This window comes from Mycetomoellerius zeteki, unplaced genomic scaffold (genome assembly GCF_001594055.1).
Source record: "Mycetomoellerius zeteki isolate Tzet28-1 unplaced genomic scaffold, Tzet1.0 scaffold415, whole genome shotgun sequence".
NCBI classification, from domain to species: Eukaryota; Metazoa; Arthropoda; class Insecta; order Hymenoptera; family Formicidae; genus Mycetomoellerius; species Mycetomoellerius zeteki.
In genome coordinates this window covers 2,360,853-2,381,003 of record NW_017257409.1, presented here as the reverse complement: position 1 = coordinate 2,381,003, position 20,151 = coordinate 2,360,853, and the positions used below count along the sequence as shown (strand labels likewise).

The 20,151-nt window shown below is 29.3% G+C and overlaps 1 protein-coding gene across 1 annotated transcript; it reads left to right on the top strand.

Annotated features, from left to right (window-relative positions):
- Positions 1 to 2,735: 2,735 nt before the first annotated feature.
- On the top strand, positions 2,736 to 19,439 carry LOC108726365 (maltase 2). The gene is made up of 18 exons (XM_018453867.1): positions 2,736 to 2,794; positions 3,161 to 3,420; positions 3,638 to 3,825; positions 4,000 to 4,266; positions 5,050 to 5,292; positions 5,390 to 5,572; positions 6,150 to 6,405; positions 6,500 to 6,839; positions 7,014 to 7,062; positions 11,367 to 11,430; positions 13,703 to 13,898; positions 14,554 to 14,837; positions 17,336 to 17,437; positions 17,595 to 17,755; positions 18,012 to 18,198; positions 18,552 to 18,774; positions 18,839 to 18,933; positions 19,049 to 19,439. Exons 2-18 carry the CDS (start codon positions 3,264 to 3,266, stop codon positions 19,111 to 19,113), a joined length of 3,060 nt encoding a protein of 1,019 aa, XP_018309369.1. The 5' UTR covers positions 2,736 to 2,794; positions 3,161 to 3,263; the 3' UTR covers positions 19,114 to 19,439.
- The last annotated feature ends 712 nt before the right edge of the window (positions 19,440 to 20,151 follow it).

The following is a 20,151-nucleotide window of genomic DNA, read 5'->3' as shown; positions in this document are numbered from 1 at the left end:
ATTTATCATTCCGAGTAGTAGTTTTTGAGATACAAGGGTGTAAAACTGGCCAATTATAGATTACAGTTAAACGATTATTTGTCCATGAGTCGTGCATCGATATAATTATAGTGATCGCGCGTGACGATTCATGGACAAACGACAAACGACTATTTAATTGTAATCTATAACTCAGATAACATGCATGTTGCATAAGATATCTAAAAGACGTCTTTTAGACATATTTTAGACATAAGATATCTAAAAGACGTCTTTTAGATATCTTATGCACCATAAATGTTATCTGGGAATTGGTCAGTTTTAAACTTTACGAGTATATCTTAAACATTCTATTATTCAAAATAAATGATACAGTTTTTTAACTTGTTTTTTCAGAAACTTGCTGTAGTATTTTAATTTTCCGGGAAAAAAATTTTTATATATAAAATTATGTACATATATATACTATATATAATATGTCGATTATATAACATTTTTTCCCGAGTTGCGAATTTCAGAATACCTTAGCTTTTAATATTTAATATTGATTATCAAATAATACAATTTTAAAATCTAATGTCTCTTTGCATTACAAAAAAGTAACAATTAAAAAAGATAATTTAAAAAATTTGTTATTTTCTAAGTAACAGGAACATTGTTATTTTTAAAAATTAGTAACAACAGTGGTAACGATTGAGTTACTTTTTAAAAGAAATAGTGATAACGGTAACATGTTGTTTTTATAAAATATGTATATATAATGTTCCCAACTCTGAAAATGCATGTATATGTTAATTCTGGGTACTTTGATTGTAAATAACAACTAAAAAATTTCTAACAAAAAATTAATAAACTTTTACATGAAAATCGTTAATAGTATGAAGGATATCGAGATTTTCCACTTCACTCTAAGTACACTGCAGCATACCGTTAGTTATGATGTCAATAACAGTTACAATTCGGTTATGCAAAACAAAATTATGTTTGGTACTTTGGTGGAGTAAATGTTCCTGATATTTTTCAGAAGGAAGTCTGTCACGTTTGATGCAGATTTATGCATAAGATTATCCAACCTTTTAGTAAAACCAATGCTCTTTGACAATCATCTGCACCTGCTAAAACTATTTGTCTTCCTGTAAATTACATCTTACATTTTAATATCATGATACAACAAGACGGAGACACCTCTCATTGGAGCTTACAAGAGACCATCAAGTATTAGATGTAACTTTTTCAAGTCATTGAAAAGGCTAAGGAATTCCCTCATTTCCCTCCCGCATAAAAATATATTACTAATGCAATAAGTAAATTCGAATAGTGTAATAATGGTGGAGAAAATTTCATTAAAATATTACACTGAAATTTTATTTTGAAAATAAATATTATTAATTAGCATCATATTTCAGAGGATACACGACAAAATTATAATTAAAAAAAGTTTCCTTTATGAATTCTAGAACTAATTTTATATGCGTAAAATTCTTCTGGTGCTGCCAAGAATGCAATATATGGTTTTATAAACAATGTGTTGGAAGAAAGAAGCAGTTTAGTCGCTATTTTTAGAATATCTTCTTAATTTCGTTTTTACATTAAAAAAAAATTTTGTTCTATTTTGTCATCCAAAAAGTTTGAAGTCTCCTTTTAAATCTTCGCCTTTATCAACATGTATTCCGTTTTAATGAAACTGAAAAAAATAGCAAAAAAAGTACATTTCAGATATATACATATATTAATCATCATCCAAATGGTTCCACTGCTCTATCCATATTTTATCATACGCATGTGTGAACTAAAACAAGGACATTTTGTAATCAGATTCATTTTTTTCTGTCATATTGAGTCAGCAATCTAATTATAGAAGTCTGTGCATCTGTTAATACGTACATCAATGGCTATGTTCAGATTCCTACCCGAGTGCCACCCAGATATCGCTCCATTCTTGTTATATACCGAATGTTAAACAAGGATGACATAACACCCGGGTGAGAATCCGAACACTCCTAATTGTATGTATATTTTATGTGTTTGATTGAATACACTGTGAGTTCAATTTTTTATATTATTTAAAAATCTGTAAGATTTATACTATATTTTATTATATACTATATTTTATTATATATTTTATTATATACTATATTTATGAAAGAGAACATTATTTTTCATTTAATTTTTCTTGATGAAACCCAGTGAGAAATAACAATGAAATCGATGTCGAACCAACGTAACCCTTAGAGATCAGATAAGAAGTGAGATAATAAGAAGGGAACTTAAGATCCAAGACATAGTGAGATGGACGAAAGCGCGGCGACGCGAATGGAGACCACATTGATAGAATGGGCCCGGAAAGAATAGCAAAATGGGTGAAAACAAATAGGTCAAGCATAACTTGGCCATTAGGCAGATCACCGAAGCGCTGACACGAGAATTGAACGTCAGGTTCACAAGAAGCTCGATAGAGACAGAAAAAACAGGGCACTTTGTCCTAATACAAGAGGAAGAAGTATTTATTATTTTTTATTCGATCTGAAAAATTGAAAAATTAATGATGTTTGTCAGACATGTGGTTCGTTATATAAACGAGAACCACCAAAATACATTTGCAGCACGCAAATTAAGTCAGAACATACGACATTTTACATTTTAATTATGTACGACCGTTCTAAAGAATATACGTATATGTTTACACACCCGCGGCCATATAACGCGTCCTCTCTATATATATCAGTTATTGCGAGGAATATTTTCGAAGCCTCAGTGGGCCAAGTTGGCTAAGACACTCGTCTAGGAAAGTCGAGAGGTTCGAACCTTAGCTAAGGTAATATTTTTCAAAATAAGTTCTTTACAGTTTTTCTAATTTAATTTAGGGGGAATTTAGGGAGAATTTAGGGGGAGTAGTACCGTTTCAGACTGATTGTGTGTTGAAAGACCGAAAGTTATCGGCGCGCAATCATATCTGAAATAATTTATCTGGAGACACGGTAGTGTCTCGGGCGCTAAGCCAAGCGCAGCGACACTGCTGTGCTTCCTTTACGTGAGTTGCGGCAGACTGAGATTTAATAAACTATATATATCGTATTATTTGAAACATCTAATTTTAACCGAAATAATGGCGTTCTCTGTCATATTTAATGTATTAATAATACTTTTTATTTATTTCTTTTCGAATGCAACGTTGAGACAGCGTAATTTTGTCAAGCACAATCGATAAGGAAATGATATCGATTCCTTTTGCCATTGTTACATATAAACAATTTTGAGATTCGACAAGTACAAACGTCAGTATCATGTCGTGGGCGATTCGTTTGTGTGCTCTTTTGCTCCTTGCAAGCAGTTCTTTTGCTAAGATTCAAAATAAATCATGGTGGAATAACACCGTTTTCTATCAGATTTATCCGAGAAGTTTGTATGACTCGGATGCCGATGGAATAGGCGACTTAAAGGGTAAGCATATGTTAATTGTATCACTTGCTGTTATGTCCGGTTTAATGAAGAATAACAAATTGTTCAATTAATATATATAACAATTATACAAATTCTACTGGATTAATTGTTGCAGTCTTATATTACTAATCTGAAAATATTTATTATTTGAAAATTGAAAAGTATTCGAGCATAATAACAACGACGACACTTAAATCTATATTTTTTGCATTGTCAGGGATAACTTCAAAGTTGGATTATATTGCGAAAACAGGCATCAATGCGATTTGGTTGTCGCCTATATATACAAGTCCCATGGTTGATTTCGGATATGACATATCCGATTTTGTTGACATCGATCCAATTTTTGGTTCATTGGAAGACTTTAAAACTCTTTTGGCGCGCGCTAAAGAACTCGATCTAAAAGTGCGATGATTAATATTTTGCACATTTATAAATACAATTTTTTTGTATTATAATTACATTTAGATAAAAAGTGTCAATAAGATTTTGACTGTTTATTTTATTTAAAAAGAAAAACACTTTATTATTTATTACTTTTTATTGCTACTTTGGAATTATTTTATAATATTTTTACAGGTGGTTCTCGATCTTGTGCCGAATCATTCGTCTGATAAGCATATATGGTTCCAAAAGGCTCTTCAAGGTCATAAAAAGTACAAGAATTATTATGTATGGGCAGACGGCAAAAATAATGACAAAACGCCACCTAACAATTGGATTAGTGTATTTGGTAGATCCGCGTGGACTTATGTAGAATCACAAAAACAATGGTATCTACATCAATTTGAGTATAGACAACCCGACTTAAATTTTCGTAATCCTAATGTAAGAAAGGAGATGTTGGTAAGTATCAATAAGTTTAAATTTTTTTTTAATGTTACTATATATTGTACCCTTTTTGAAAAATAATCCTATAACTCAAAACACTTTTAATTCTATTCTTTTTATTGATAAAAATAATATATTAAGATTTACAATTTTAATAAACTGTAAGAATAAATCTTATTCTTACTAATATATTTTATTATATATTACTAATATAATTAAATAAATATATTAATATTTTATTAGTACAAAAGGTTAATAAAAAATTTTTATGACTTTTGAAATTGTCAAAAATTAAAGCGAAAAAATGAGGGCTAATAATAATTAAAACGCAACAATTGGAACGCTAATTAATTTGTGTAAAAACATTTTTTATTCAAATTATTTGTTTGATATAAAAGCTTGACATAAATCCTTCAACTGCTATTTGTGATCACTGTTTTCTTTTGATTGTATAATATGGAAGTACAATGAATACTAATGAAGTACAATGAAGATAAGTTAGTTCAATAAGTTATATAATTCATTATTATAAGAATTTATTGGTCTTAATTTTTTATTATATAGTATATCCTTTAATTTTTAAATTTATTATTTAAACTGTTTTATTTAACATTTGAAACATATATTGTACGAAAATGTAAAAATGTAAAAATGAGTTTGTATTTACAAATTAAAGTCGAAATGTAAATTTGTGCAAGTTTTATAATTAAAAGATATGTATAAGAGGATTAATAAAAAGGTGTCATTGCAGAATTATTAATTCTCACAATTTTCAAAAGTATTTTTGATTAATTACAGAACATTTTGAAATTTTGGATGGATTTGGGTGTAGACGGATTCCGAGTTGATTCGGCCCCATTTATTTACGAAGACTCAGAATTGCGAGACGAACCTAAAAGTAACATAGACGGTGCCACATTGCAAGAGCATACGTACTTGAAGCATATTTACACCATGGATTTAATCGATACTTATAAGTTGTTTGGAGAGTGGCGAAAATTCATGGACTCATATGCTTCAAAACATAATCAGAATCAGAAGGTAAATGATATACGACATTCTGTTTCTTTTTTTTTATTCAAACCATTTATCGTGTTTTATTCTATACATGTTATAAAGTGTTTTCTTTCTGATTTAGTTGATGTTGATGGAGGCGTACAGCGATCCTGAGCACACTATGCAATATTATAATTACGACTTAATTCCCTTTAATTTCAAATTTATTACAAATGTGAACGCAACATCGTCTGCGCAAGAATTTAAACAACAAATAGATCTATGGATGAATTCGATGCCAAGAGGTAAAATCGCTAATTGGGCGGTACGTATTTATATGAATGAAGTTATCATTACCTTAATGAAGACATTATAAAATAATTTAATATTATATATACATATATTTAATAGTTTTAACGTTACAAAACTCAGCAAGATGCTTAAGTTGTTGTACATTAATTATGATATAAATGGCAATGTATGAGTCTTGCCTTATTTGTAAAGCTGTATATACATATACTATATGTGCGTTGCATTATATTTTTAAGAACAATAACAGTATTTAAATTAATATTTAAGGACAAATACTTTAAGTTTTTAATTATGAATAATATGAAACAGAAGTACTGTCAAAGAATTACGAGAAATTTTTATCTAAATGTATATATATATATAATCTACCAATTTTATCAATTTAAAACTTGAATAGAAAAGATCTAAATTGCAAGTTATTTATTTTATTCTTTTATGTGTAGGTATAAAAGGATCTATATAATATAAGAAATTTTTTTAAAAGATCTTAAAATTATTGAAGAATCTATAACAGATTTATCTTGCATTCCATAAAAATAAGAATTCGCTTTTTTTTTATAGGCAATAATTTCATATAAATTTTTTTTCAGATGGGAAATCACGATAATCCCCGAGTTGCCTCTCGTTATCCTAACAGATCGGATCAAATGATCATGTTGTCTATGATCTTGCCAGGCTTGGCGGTGACATATAACGGTGAAGAAATTGGCATGGTGGACAAGAGAGATATATCTTGGGAAGATACGCAGGATCCTCAAGGGTGTATTGCGGGTAAAAATAAATTTAAGAGTACGTCCCGTGATCCTGAACGCACGCCATTCCAATGGGACGCGACGAAACATGCAGGTAAAGGATAAATTTGTGTCCACCATTAGTGTATTTAGTAAAACGAATAACATATTTTTCTAAAATCTTACTATTTAATTATTTATCATTACAGGTTTCAGTACAGCAAATTCGACGTGGCTTCCGGTACATCAAAACTATAAGAAATTGAATTTGGCGAACCAGATGGCAGCCGATAAATCGCACTATAAGATTTACAAGACCTTAGCCCATATGCACCGTACAGAACCGGCCCTTACTGAAGGAAGTTATAAATCAATTACGACAAACAATGACACTGTTCTAGGTATAATCCGAAACAATGGTAGCCGCGTCGTGTTACTTCTGATTAACTTCAGTGATGATGAACAACAAGTTGTCAATTTGTCACGAGAAGAACTTCCTTCAATATTAAAGGTCAAAGTCTCCAGTATGGGTTCTAAAGTGAAACATGGGTACAGTTTACGTATTTTCAAATATAAATAGTTAATTAATGTCAAAATAAATAATTTTTTTTTTTTTAATTAGTTTGTATAGAAATTGTTTAGACAGAACTACTACTGCTATAAAAAATACATTTCATATAAATCAATTAGTAATAATTCATGTTTATTCTTTTGCATTTATAGGAAATTAGTTGATGTGAAGAGGATATCTCTACCTGCTAAAGCTACTGTAGTATACACGTCCATATGAATACATAATTTTCTAACTATACCTATCTACTATATATTCTAGAAAATTTGTTAACTGCACTTATAAATTGTAAATTTTCTTGCAATAAAAAGCTATAACTTAAGCACAACAATTCTTGTAAAAAGAATTAATCATGCACTTTTGTCATATTTGTGTACCTATAATTTGAAATTTTTGTCTAATTTGAAACTCCGTTCGCATGACTATTCTGTTTCATTGATTTATTATTTCAAATTATGTATAAATAAAAGATCCTGATTTTAGCATATGAGTCATAGTACAAAAGGGACTTAATTATGCTTATACTAATTGTAAATGACGAATCAAAGACGTGCATGATTCAAGAATTTTTTCTTAGAATTTACCCCGAAAATATGATAGTCGTGGGACAACATTGTATTTAGAAGAATTTTAATGTAAATCTCTCTCTCATTCATTAATAAAACTACAATAAAGTATAAAATAAGTTTGGTTAATTTTATTGAAGTGCATGGTAAAAATCTTTCAAATATCATATTGTACCACAATTACCATATTTTCAGAGTAAATTTTAAAAGAAAATTCTCTCTGTGTAGATTTGTATCTACTAAATAGCGCTCGAGTAGCGGATGTTCATGATTTCATAACGCTACGAATTCATTTATAATATGGATTCATTTTTAATATGGATTTATTTATAATATAGATTTATTTATAATATGGATTCATTTATAATATGGAATTCATTTATAATATGGATTTTGATGAGAGACACTTTTATTAATATTGATATATTTACTGAAACATTGCATATCGGTTATTTTGCTCCATCACTTACAATTAGCGCGATCGAGTTGTTCGTGTATCATAATTCAAGAATTGTTTTAATCAAATTCGTATTGTTTAATTATTTTGTATATTCGGCGCTACAATTTTTATAGTTAAATAAGAAAAAACTTATTATTTTATTCATAATAAAAATTTCTGATTAAAGCGTAGATATCTTATTAACTTACATTTTTTTATGCTTATCCAACTAAATGTATTCTAATATATGGAAATATTTTTGTCGAATAATTTATTGTTAACTGGCATAGTATCGACTGCCAGTAGGTGTATGGTGGCAAATTTCTTCACGACTGAAATTAATCGCAACGTGCCGGTAAATCGAGACGTTGTATTGATCGCGATAAACGCATGCGCCTTTATTAATCCGATCGTACGTCTGGAGGGGTAATGCAACGTTACGTACCAATGGGCCCTGAGGTAGCTGCAAAGCTCGCGATAGTGCAAGTCCATAGTAGTATGTCAAGAGCAGTGTTGCACGTGTTTGTACAAACATTCGACGAAGGTGATAGTGATTGTCTGTGATCCCGAACTTCATTCCTCCACGGTATTTAATTGGAAGAATATATCAAAACTCGAATTATTAGCTCGCAATAAGCTCCAACAGATGTATTGACTTATTTTATTTTTTATCTATTTATATTGTTTTTTATAATAATTTTTCAAGTAGATATCTTTGAGTTTAGAATCTACCATCGATTACTTTTTACTCTGATCAATAAAACGTAATTTATAGAACAATAGCGTGTCGTTTGTTTTGACAGCTGTGCTTATTGTATCAATTGCAAATTATCATTATCTATTTTTAGTGCTCTTCGTGTAATATATTATTTTACTTTCAATTAAAAAGTACTTATAAATTTTTGAACTGTAATTAGTACAATTTCTTTACTGAATATCACCACAAATTCGATTAAGATTTTACTTTTAGTAACTTTTTTCGAATATGTAAATATATTTGAAGCTTCAAATTTTTGCATGTTTTTCGATTTTATTGTATAGAAATGGTTGATGTGATAATAAGATGTCATATGTTTTTTAACTACGAATTTTAGATAAAAATTCAGCTAAACTTACGTAACTGTTATTTATTATCTTATATGAGTGAGTTATTTTACATACATCTAATTAATATTTTTATCGGATAACTAATATCTTTACATAATTAATTAAATAACGATTTTATTACCGATTCTTTTGTAATTGATATAACAATTGATTCGATATCATTGACGATTCTTATTTTACGATATATTTGATATATACGCATTTGATGTGCAAATCACATATACTTCAAATTGTATTTCACTAAACAATATGTGAAAGTCTATTTAACAAGAACGTTTCTGTCACATTGTTTTTAGTTTGTATTTCCTAACTTTTTAATTTTTCTAGCACACGATTAATTGCTATAACACTATAACACTATATGGTGTGATGAGTCAAAATTGTGATTAAATTGTTTGGTATATTATAATTATTCAACAATTAATAAATATTTACGCATTTATAAATCTAATTTGACACTGATGTATAAATTATCTAACAAGTTATTAATTACTATCAACGTAATAACTTGTTGAGTGTTAACGTAATAATTCTTTGAAGAGTGATAAATGTAGATTATATATGTTTAAGGCCCTCTTTTGTAACATACCACACAAATTTCACAATTTTTATACTTGTATAGTGTAATGCAAGCACAAATTAATATGCAGAATGTTGGAAAATATGTTTTAAGAGCCGAGAAAGTTAATATGCGAGTTAATGGAATTTAAAATATTTCAAACCAATGCAAATTTTAGCTTACGTTTTGACGAATATAATCGTGTAGCTAATTCGATACGCAAATTTACTGTCGCAACATGTATTAAGCATTATTCGCGTTTCTCTTTTAATATTTTTGCGACTATAATTTTTCGCATGCAGAATATATTGGATTATATTTTGCATTGATAATTTACTGCTCGCCGGACAACGACAAAACCGTTATCCGTTCTGTTTGCAGTTATGTTTAGCTACATTGACCCGACGCATTCGTTTCGCTATGTTGCCGAGTGACAAATATCGTACTTTGTTGCACTTACGTTTATGGTCCGTATTTTTGTCGTTGTATTTACAAATGCGCTGAAAAACTTCTTTTTCCTTTTTCTGTCTCATTTTCTTTTGTGATTTTAATATTTAAGAATGTCCGCATGTCCCGCATAGCGCGGAACTGCATAATATAGATAACGCTGCATTGCAGTTGTATTCCATTGTGAAATACTGTCATCCATATGCCGTTCGATATCGTTCACTCCCGCATCATCTGCTTTGATATAATAATTTTTCATTGATATCTGTTTGCCGCTGTTTATGCCGATCATTGCTCCTTGTAGTATTTTATCATACATATAATTTTATGTTACTGATATAAAATTTTATATCTCCTATGTGTTAATATGCATCTAGTCTCATTCTAATACTATCGAGAATATATTTGATGTGTCATTGCCAGTATATTATTCTTCGTGCATACGTCTTAATAAACCGTAAGGACGTAAACTAATAAAATTATTTTCTAGTTCTAGTTCTTTAAATAGTAATTTTCTTTTATTTTCTATTGCTTATTTTATTATTTTATTCCTGGTGATATCTATTCTTAGAAAGAATAAATATGCTCTAAAAAAGAGAAAGAAAATATTTGATTTACAATAAATTTTAAATAAATTTCTAAATATCTTATGTTATAGTTTTTTGACATACATTTACTCTTTACGTTGATAATTTTTTTTTATTAAAATTGTTGAATTTTTCGATTATCGATTTATGATCTTTCAAAATTAAAACGTTTACATGCCTATATTTCGAATATTGAGATATATTGATACAGAGTTCCTAATGGGTATTATATATGCTTTTGGCCTCGCATTGCCCACATTAATCGGAAATTCTCGCGGCGTCGAACTTGCTGTAGACATGTGGACGCAATCGATGATCTATCTTTAGACACTATGAAAAGAGTTTTATTTGCGGTTTTGTATGATAAATTCCGATGATTATTTATTGCGCCATTCTTTCCTACAACTATTTCTATATTAAATGTTATATTTTATTAATTTTCTTTTTAATTATTATATTAATAAAATATAGTATTAATAAAGTCTTAAAGTTATAACCGGGAAATTTTGTAACAGAAGATTTTAACAATAATGAGTAAATAAAAGATATTTACATATATTTATATAGTAAAATATTTTGTTTGTCACAATTATTATATCAATTGTGCAGTTAAAATGTAAATTAAATTTTTATTAAGCGAAACTCGTATGTTTTTAAGTGCATTGATAGTTTGAATGATTATTATTTATTGTTATATGTATAATGTTGAAATTATATAATTATATAGTGGTAAAATTCTTACAAACGCAAGCAGTTGGAATATAACGAACCGGATTTTGTATACCAAAAATTGTATGCAGTGGCTAAGAATAGCCATAAAGGATATCCGTGTTGATTTTATATCATATGCGGTGTTACCACAACGTAAGATTATAAAAGCCTGTTCAGTTTAATATATTCAGTCAGTAATAGACGACCATCCAGTATCTGATTTTCACGATTTAATTTTATTAGTTCAACTTGTTTTATATCATTCCTTTATTTATCGACAGACGTTGAAGGAAGATGTATTTTATGATAACATCGAGAATATAAGTTATTCTGTGTTTATAAAGTGTATATTTATATGTTCACGATACCTACCGTTTTCCGGAAGCTCTCGGAATAAATAAATCGTTTTAAAGACTCTTTGTCAGTAAAAAAGTAGAGCACGATATAAATGGAATGCCCTTTCCTAGTGATATGTCGCGCGTTCTTTTTTTTTAATGTAAGTGTAAAGCACACACATCACATGAATGCAAAAGGTCGCGTGTAATTAATGTAATGTGTGATTGGATGAATGAGCAAAATACATTTAGATCTATTGTGATTGTATGTTGTTGATAAATTAATTGATAAACGTATACTCTGGTAAAAATAAAAATCGGAACGTAAAGTCAAATGTAAAGGAAGAGTAACAGAAATGTAAACGAAGCTTCTAGGAGGCGAAAATTGAAACAACGGAACATAAAAGAAACGTAAAAGCCTCTTTTATATTTCGTTGGTTCAATTTTCGCTTCCTAGAAGTTTAGTTTACTCTCTCCTTACGTTAGATTTACGCTACAATTTTTATTTTCGTTAGGATATATATTCTTATTCACTTATTATTTCTAAACACGCACTAGTAGGCGATGGAAGTTTACGGGCTAATAAAAGTTTACTTTCCAAATTATATATAATTATAATCAAAACGACATTTTAATTTTGTATAGTAACAAAGTTGGCATAAAAATAGTATATTTATAAAGTAATTAGTAATATACATATTTATGTATGTAAAGAATAAGAAATTAATAACATAAAGCTTTTTCATATGACAGTACAGAAGATTTCTCATGATTAATCCAACTACTCGTGATAAAAAATTGTACGTAATGCAAATTACTATTTATTACTATTTACTCGTTGTTATTTTTGTATTCTGAATATTTTCCATTTCATTTTATTTTAAATAAAATAGCACGAGTTCAAACAATTTAAGTGACCTCGAAATTTTATCACTTCGACATATCTTTTTTCAACTCCCTTTTTACTACGATTCACTATTATCGTTTTACGTATAGCGTACACGTGCACATAGATGAGGAGGTCGGTAGTGGCCTATATACATCGGAAATGAAGCTTACGTCTCTTATCTGAGATTACTTTCAGGCTTATTCGCAAGGACTATATTGAGCCTACAACCAACCGACGAGGTAGGTCGCGAGTTTCGCAAATTACTTTGCTGAAACGTCGGAATGTGTAATAGGAATCCGGTGTAAACTACTTCAGCAAATTAGAAACCCTTTCATGATCGGCATTCAAACATGGTCTGTCGAATAAGACCTAATTACTAGAATTTCTCCTTATGCTTATGCATATGCGTAATTAGGTCTTATTCTCCTTATCGTTATGCTTGAAATTTATTATTATTGATAAGAAAATATGATATTATTTATATATATCGAAAAAGTCTGTGCCTGTAGTAGTATATCTTTTATCTTTATTATTTGATTTTTATTAATTTCCATTTTCAGTTTATGGAAGATCTTACGTATTTTAAAATTAAAAAATTTTGTTGCTTCTTACTTATTTATGGCTTAAAAGTGCACGAGTTACTTTGTAAATATAAATTAGGAAAATTCGTAAAAATATGTCTAACTTTATGTATTAAACTAATTCTCATATTATATTTTTTAATTTTGCACTTTTATAAGAGCAAGAGTGCTATTCATACTTTGCACATAAACTATTCAAAAAAGCAAAAATTGAATCTTTAAAGGCTATCTATTAATTTGATAATCAATTCTATGATATTATCTTGGGTTTAGGCTTATTCTATTTGCGGTATTAAACACTCGTTGCTTTAATTAAAATTGGGAACATATGATAAATATTTGCGTTTTCAAATACTCACAGCACAGCATCTTCATCATCTCTTGTATGCAATTATCTATTGAATGCAATTCAAACATTATAATTTTTAAATTTTATTTTTTTTACATTTATATCTTTTAAATACTATTTAATCAGATATTAATATATTAATTGATTCATTATGAATTGATTGTACAAATAATTTGTTATCTAGGTACGAGAGGTGCCGACAGCATTACTACATTATGACTCTTGAAAATACAGGGTTAATTGCGATTTACGTATGACGTACTTATTCCAGGATATGGTAGACGTTACAACAGTGGGGAATATCTTCAGGGCCTAGGGAACAGAATAGGATCCGCTCTTAGCAATAGCTTAGAAGAAAGCGAACTGACTACAACCCCTTCGACGCCATCATCATCGCCGCAAGCACCTGCACTGCAGCCTATCAAGACAGAAGAGCAATTAGGACGGCGGAAACTCAGGCTTCCGAGGTAAGTAAATGTTTTGTTATCCTAAATGCCTTATAATAATTAGGTCATGTATGTACGTTAAGAGAGTAGAAATTGTAAACTGTAAACTTGGCAATGTTGAATCTGTAAACTTTGCAGTGTGTTATTCAATAAGATGAGTTTAATGTTTTCAATTGTACAAATTAACAATCCTTCATTTGTAGAGTTAAAATCAATTTCTATACTATTAAAATGTGCGTGAATAATTTTTACATATTGTATATAAGCACTTATTTGTTCTAACTCATTATTATTAATATATTTTTTATTTTTTTATAGATAATATTTAGAAAAATTATGTCTAACATATAAAAAAAATTAAAAGTAATATCACATTTTAAATTTATTACATTTTCTTCATATTTGCTATTATACAGCTTTAATTTCATTTGCTATGCAATTTGCTGAATTAAAATTAGGTATTTGCTAGTCTGTACATGACATACATACATAAAATTATATGATTTTCTTGTAATGTAAATTTTAATTATATGTGCAACTATTAGTAAGCTATTAACATCTTCTTGAGCTATTAACATGTCGTACGCACTATAGCATGGATTTACACTTGTTAAAGAAGGGTAATCTTTGCTACTCATGAATATTTATATTGCGACACGCAATATTTCATTCGTAGATTTGGCGCGGGATTATCCTACGAGGATTATGAGGCAATAGCGCGACACAAATTGGAACGACAGGGAAGCGCCAATCTTTCCAGAACGCGAAAATATCCGCCTGGGATGACTTACGAAGAGATAGCATCCTCCAGATCAGTCTCAAGTAAGAAACAGGAGAACCGAATTGAACAGGACGATATCAGTCCTGATCGCGACAGCCAGGAAAGTATAGAGCCCATTCAGGAGCAGGACATCAAAGCGACCGGGCCCGATCCTTACGAGAAATTGAATTACAAAGCAGGTGATTAGCTCTCGCCTCCAGTTATCCGCGACAGCGTCGACCAAGTCGAAGTCAATGACTCTCTTCGTCTTCGACGACGATTGGTATCTTTCTCTCTCTCGCGGTTGTTATGATCATGCAGTTACCGAGACTCGGCTGGAAATAATATACTGTGTTCTTCTTTCTTTCACGAAGCGAGGGCGCCGACCCGCTATCAGACGGTTGTTTTCCGTTTAGGTAAATGTAACTCAGTCAGTGTGGACTGCCCCTGTGATCTCACTCGCGTGTCCCCTCAGTGTATTACACGTAGGGATGCTTCAGCTTAAAATGTCAAGACTTTTACATATTTAAATACGTGCACGTATCAATTGGTATATATTACTTAATACTCTGTTACAAAGTAATCGTATTGTACAGTATTTGTAAGTTTTTGATACATAAGGAAAAATGCACTCTTAAAAATATGAATGTAATTTCCATATTAGTAAGAATTATACATATATCTAATTTTCATCAACATAAAAATTATATCTATATTTTTAAGAATATAAAAGATCAACGCAAATAATACAATTTTGTAAGAATACATAAAATATTTCTTGGAAATTCCATAAAAGATTATTACATCTTCAATAACAATAAAATATTAACATAACGTTATCTTCAATTACGAAACATATTTTTGTTCAAGTTTTAATGTGCACGTAGAGCTCGTAAAATTAATTATCAACTTTAGATTACATATTATTTAAACAAAGTCTCGATATTTAGCTATTGTAATCTTATCACACGCCCGAATTTCTGACCCCTCTTCCTCAGCTAGATGTGATTAGCGAATATTAGTGCAATCGATATGTTCGCGTAACCTGGTGTTCGAATATTCGTGGGTCGATTGCATTGAAACCTTATGTGGTTTGACCTGGAAATATTGATTTTCGTAATTAAACGTTTCATGATGATTCAAGATATTTAAATAGATCTAATTTATTTTAAATTTCTTTTGTGCTATTTAAATTATGCGATGTATAAATGAAAAATAAAAACCTCTTTTTATCAAATTTTGTAGCATTTACTTTTTGTAGCATTTACTTTAAAAAAAAAATTATTTTAATTCGAATATAATTTTAGTGTATGTTATATACTTTCTAATTTTATTCCGAGTTTATTCATATGTATAATTTTTTTACGATAAATAATGAATATTGAGAATGTAAATAAATGCACCTTAAATGAGAGATAAATTAGTTTATACATATATAACATATCCAAAAAAAGAGACCTATATGTGATTAGTACAACTTAATTTATTGCATTTCTTCGAAATTAAACTGTAGTACGATAATATATACAAAATTTAATTGTGTGTGTATTTAATTATGTAAATAATAAAGTTTAAGTGAAAAGTCATTAAATGAAAAGACATATTGTTCTGTTACATACGTATTTTTTGTGAAAATAAACTTAAAATAAATTTTATTTTGGAGAAGGTGCGATTAAATACTAGCATTTTAATTTTGTTATTTCAGCGTTATCATTTTTTTGGACGTGTTACATATAAAATACAATTCGGCACTTGTATATTCGAACACGTCGCGTCGTCATACTCGTAGTTTCTTGCCAGACATTGCATCCCTTTGGTAAAGATGTTGTTACCTGTGTATATGTGTGCATACTTTCACACGAATTGCCTATTGCACCCCGATTGCATTCATAGTTCAAAAGAACCGTTCTACGTGGGCGGAAGATATTCCGTTATGTACAGTAACAGTTGCGATAAATAGTCACACTTATCGTCTACTGGATGCTTCAGTTATTTCCGCAACATTGAGCGATCCATCGCAAGGATGTGTAGGTGTAGACAGTTAAGTAATATCGCGGATGTATAAAATATGTAACTTTCAATATCATATATTATAACAATGATCATTCGCGAGTGTGCCTCACTGTACTTTAGATCGTTTTACTTTGAAGTTTCTTAACATTAACAAGTTAATAAGTGATTGTGATAATTTTACGTCTCGTTGATGGGATATGAATAGTAGCTCTAGACAAGTAATTCTGGCATAAAATATCTATTTGTATAAACTTCATATTACATTAGTGCATTAAAATTAACATTTACTGATTATATTTATATTAATTTTAATATGTATGAAGATATATATTGTATGAAGATATTGTTTTGATTCAAATATAATTTCAGTATACATATATCATAGAGACACCTTTTAATTTTATTCCGAATCTATCTATCTATATTATTTTTTTTTCGTGTTTTGCCGAATATTAATTTGGAATTAGCAGAATATAATTATGTAAGAGTGACGGACACTTTAGTTGTATAGTTTAGTCAATTTTTATCTTTTTGTCGTTAATTTTTGTCCAATAAATCATTTAGATTAGATTTTATTGCAAGTTTAGGTGTCGCCCGTGACGCACCATTGCTTGACACATTAATTACAATCGTGTTAAAGATTACACTTAAACATATATTTGTCACAAGTAATTTTTTATTTTAGACATGCCTTGCAGTAGTGATTCTACGAGCGATCAAGATGGATACGGACCCAGTACTAGTCTGGATTCTAACATGGATGGTCGCAGAATATGGCAAAGATCAGGTACCGATTATAATTCTTATATTTATTTCATATTTATCTGAAAAATTATTTTACTAAAAAAACTATTTATAAATTAAGAATGTTAATAATAATACCACAAACAAACATAAATTACAACATTTGTAACAACTACTGCAATATAAACTTTATTGTTTAGGTTCGTCGGGATCTGTTCAATCCTGGGCTTCGAGCTTATCAGCTGATAGTCAGTCGGAGGAAGCTGCCGCAGACTTCATGAAAGCTTTTGTACCTTTACTATTCGACGCGCCTAATACTATCGATCAAGAACAAAAGGCTAATTTTGGACAGATGGTTTTGGTATTTATCAAATGTTATGAAACATTTTAATTGCATCATTTTATAGTTGTTTTTATAACAAAATATATAAGAATGTTAAACATCTTGAAAAACAGATGTAACTCTTTAATTAATAATATGTAAAATATTAATAACATTAGTGATATCAATCAATAATATGTAAATATAATAATATGAAAAATAGATACTAAAATCAGTAGAAAGATACATGTATTTGTTTTGATATTTCTAATTTAATGTAATAATAAACTTACAGACAGAATCGGGAAGAATATGGTTCTCCAGGGTAGTGAACGCGAGAAGAGCACGTGCGTGTGTTACAGAAGCTTCATTTTATTCCTTGGCGCAGCATTTCGCAGTCGCACTGTTCGAATGTCACGAAGCGGACGATTTTGCCCCCGCTAAAAGTCTCATGAACATGTGCTTCACTTTCTATCATGAAGGTAACGAAAAATTTTCTAAGACAGATTCTGTAAAAGTTGCTATTTTTTTTATTATTGCGATAATTTTAGAATATCATAGAAATATTTTAAAAGAAAGAATTATAATATCAAACATTAAAAACTAATATGATATTACATTGTTATGTTATATTAAGTACATATTTAAGATACGTAATCTTTAAACCGAATTATAATAAATTTCTAAAAAACATATATGATTATATATACTATTAGATAATTAAATAATTACTATGTATTTTTTATTAATTTGTAAATCATGCTTATTATCTGATACTATTTATTGATATGCTACGTTTTTAAGATCGTATATTTATTTTAATATGTGATTTTAGTGGAAGTTCCTGGATTAGAGCCTTACCGTGAATATTTGTATACACATTTACGCGTTCAACCAATATGGACGTCTATGAGATTTTGGACAGCTGCTTTCTTTGATGCAGTACAATGTGAGCGAGCCTCACGACCGGTACCACCTCGACCGAAATCCTTAGATCAGGAAAGCATCGCCGCCGAAGATAGAAAGTTTCAAGCAAATATTGTCTTTGGACAATTAGGGTAAGTATTAATATTTGATCTATATTTAAATATTTTAGATATATTTTCATTTTAATATTTTCAGGACTTTTACTTGCAACATGCATGCTTTCGGCCTGTCACGAGCTTTATGCACAGAGTTCCTCCGGAAACAATGTATTATAGCGAATTTAACTAAAGGTGATTATTCATATTATTTTACATATTTGAGTTTTTCTGACTAAAAAGATTTCAAATTTAAAATAAGGGCCGAGATTTAATAATGGAGAATTTATCTTTTATTTCGTTTTTTCAGAACAAGAGAAGATGCTACGAGATAACATAGATCGAATGTTCGATGAGACCGAGCCATGGCGGTAGTTTGAATGAACAGATAAGATTGATTTTGAAAATTGCTTTAAAGAAACATTTTGCAATGTTTCTTCTTGGAAATATTTCCGACGAAATCGAATTGTCTTCGAACGCCGAGAAAGCGATGAAGTCAATTATGAAAACAATCTTGTTAATAACGTTGATGTATAAGTCGACATTTGTTAAATCTTTCGCGGTATTCGACGCTGGACACGTCAATTCCTAAGATGCAAACACTGCACAGATTCGCGCCTTAAATTGTGAAAAGTATATTGAATCTTATGTTCTTGAAAAGATATGAAAGATTATGAAAGGAAAAAAATTTTTCCAAAATCGCCAAATCGAGGATTGAGGAATTGATCCTATAACGCTAATAAGAAAAATTGAAATTTGGAAATTGGGATTTCAAATAATTTGAAATTTTTAAAGAAATTATTAATATTTACACAGCGATGATGAAGTTAAGAATAGAAATGACAATAAGGAACTGCATTTAAAAATGGAACTGCATTATTGACAGTTCAATTGAAGTGTCATTTGTTGAGTGTAATTTATTATATTGAAAAGAAATGTGATTGAAAGAAAGAAATATTATTAATGATAGAAAGCATGTATTCGATATATTTCGATATAATTCGATATATACTTATACAGATAATTTTTAATACATCAAAATTTATTTTTAAATAAAATTTTACATAAAGGTTTTATTAAGTATAACTCTTCTATCACATTTTGCGCGAAAGATCTTTTTTTACTATTTTGTGTTATTATAAAATGTAATCAACAGTTTTGATGCATCAAGAATTAATTTTAATAGTAAGGTTAAAGTTTATAGTATTGCTTGTAGTTATAAATTAATTACTGCTCTTAAGTCTGAAATTAATGGCTAATTACAAAAATGCGGGTCATAGATAGGCATTACTTTATATTGCTTCTTTTCTGGCAAACACATAAAAAACTTAAAGCATTACATGCGTAATTTTGAGCTAGTTTAACAATTTTTGAAAATTATGATGCATTTTGTAAATGAGGCTTATAAACATA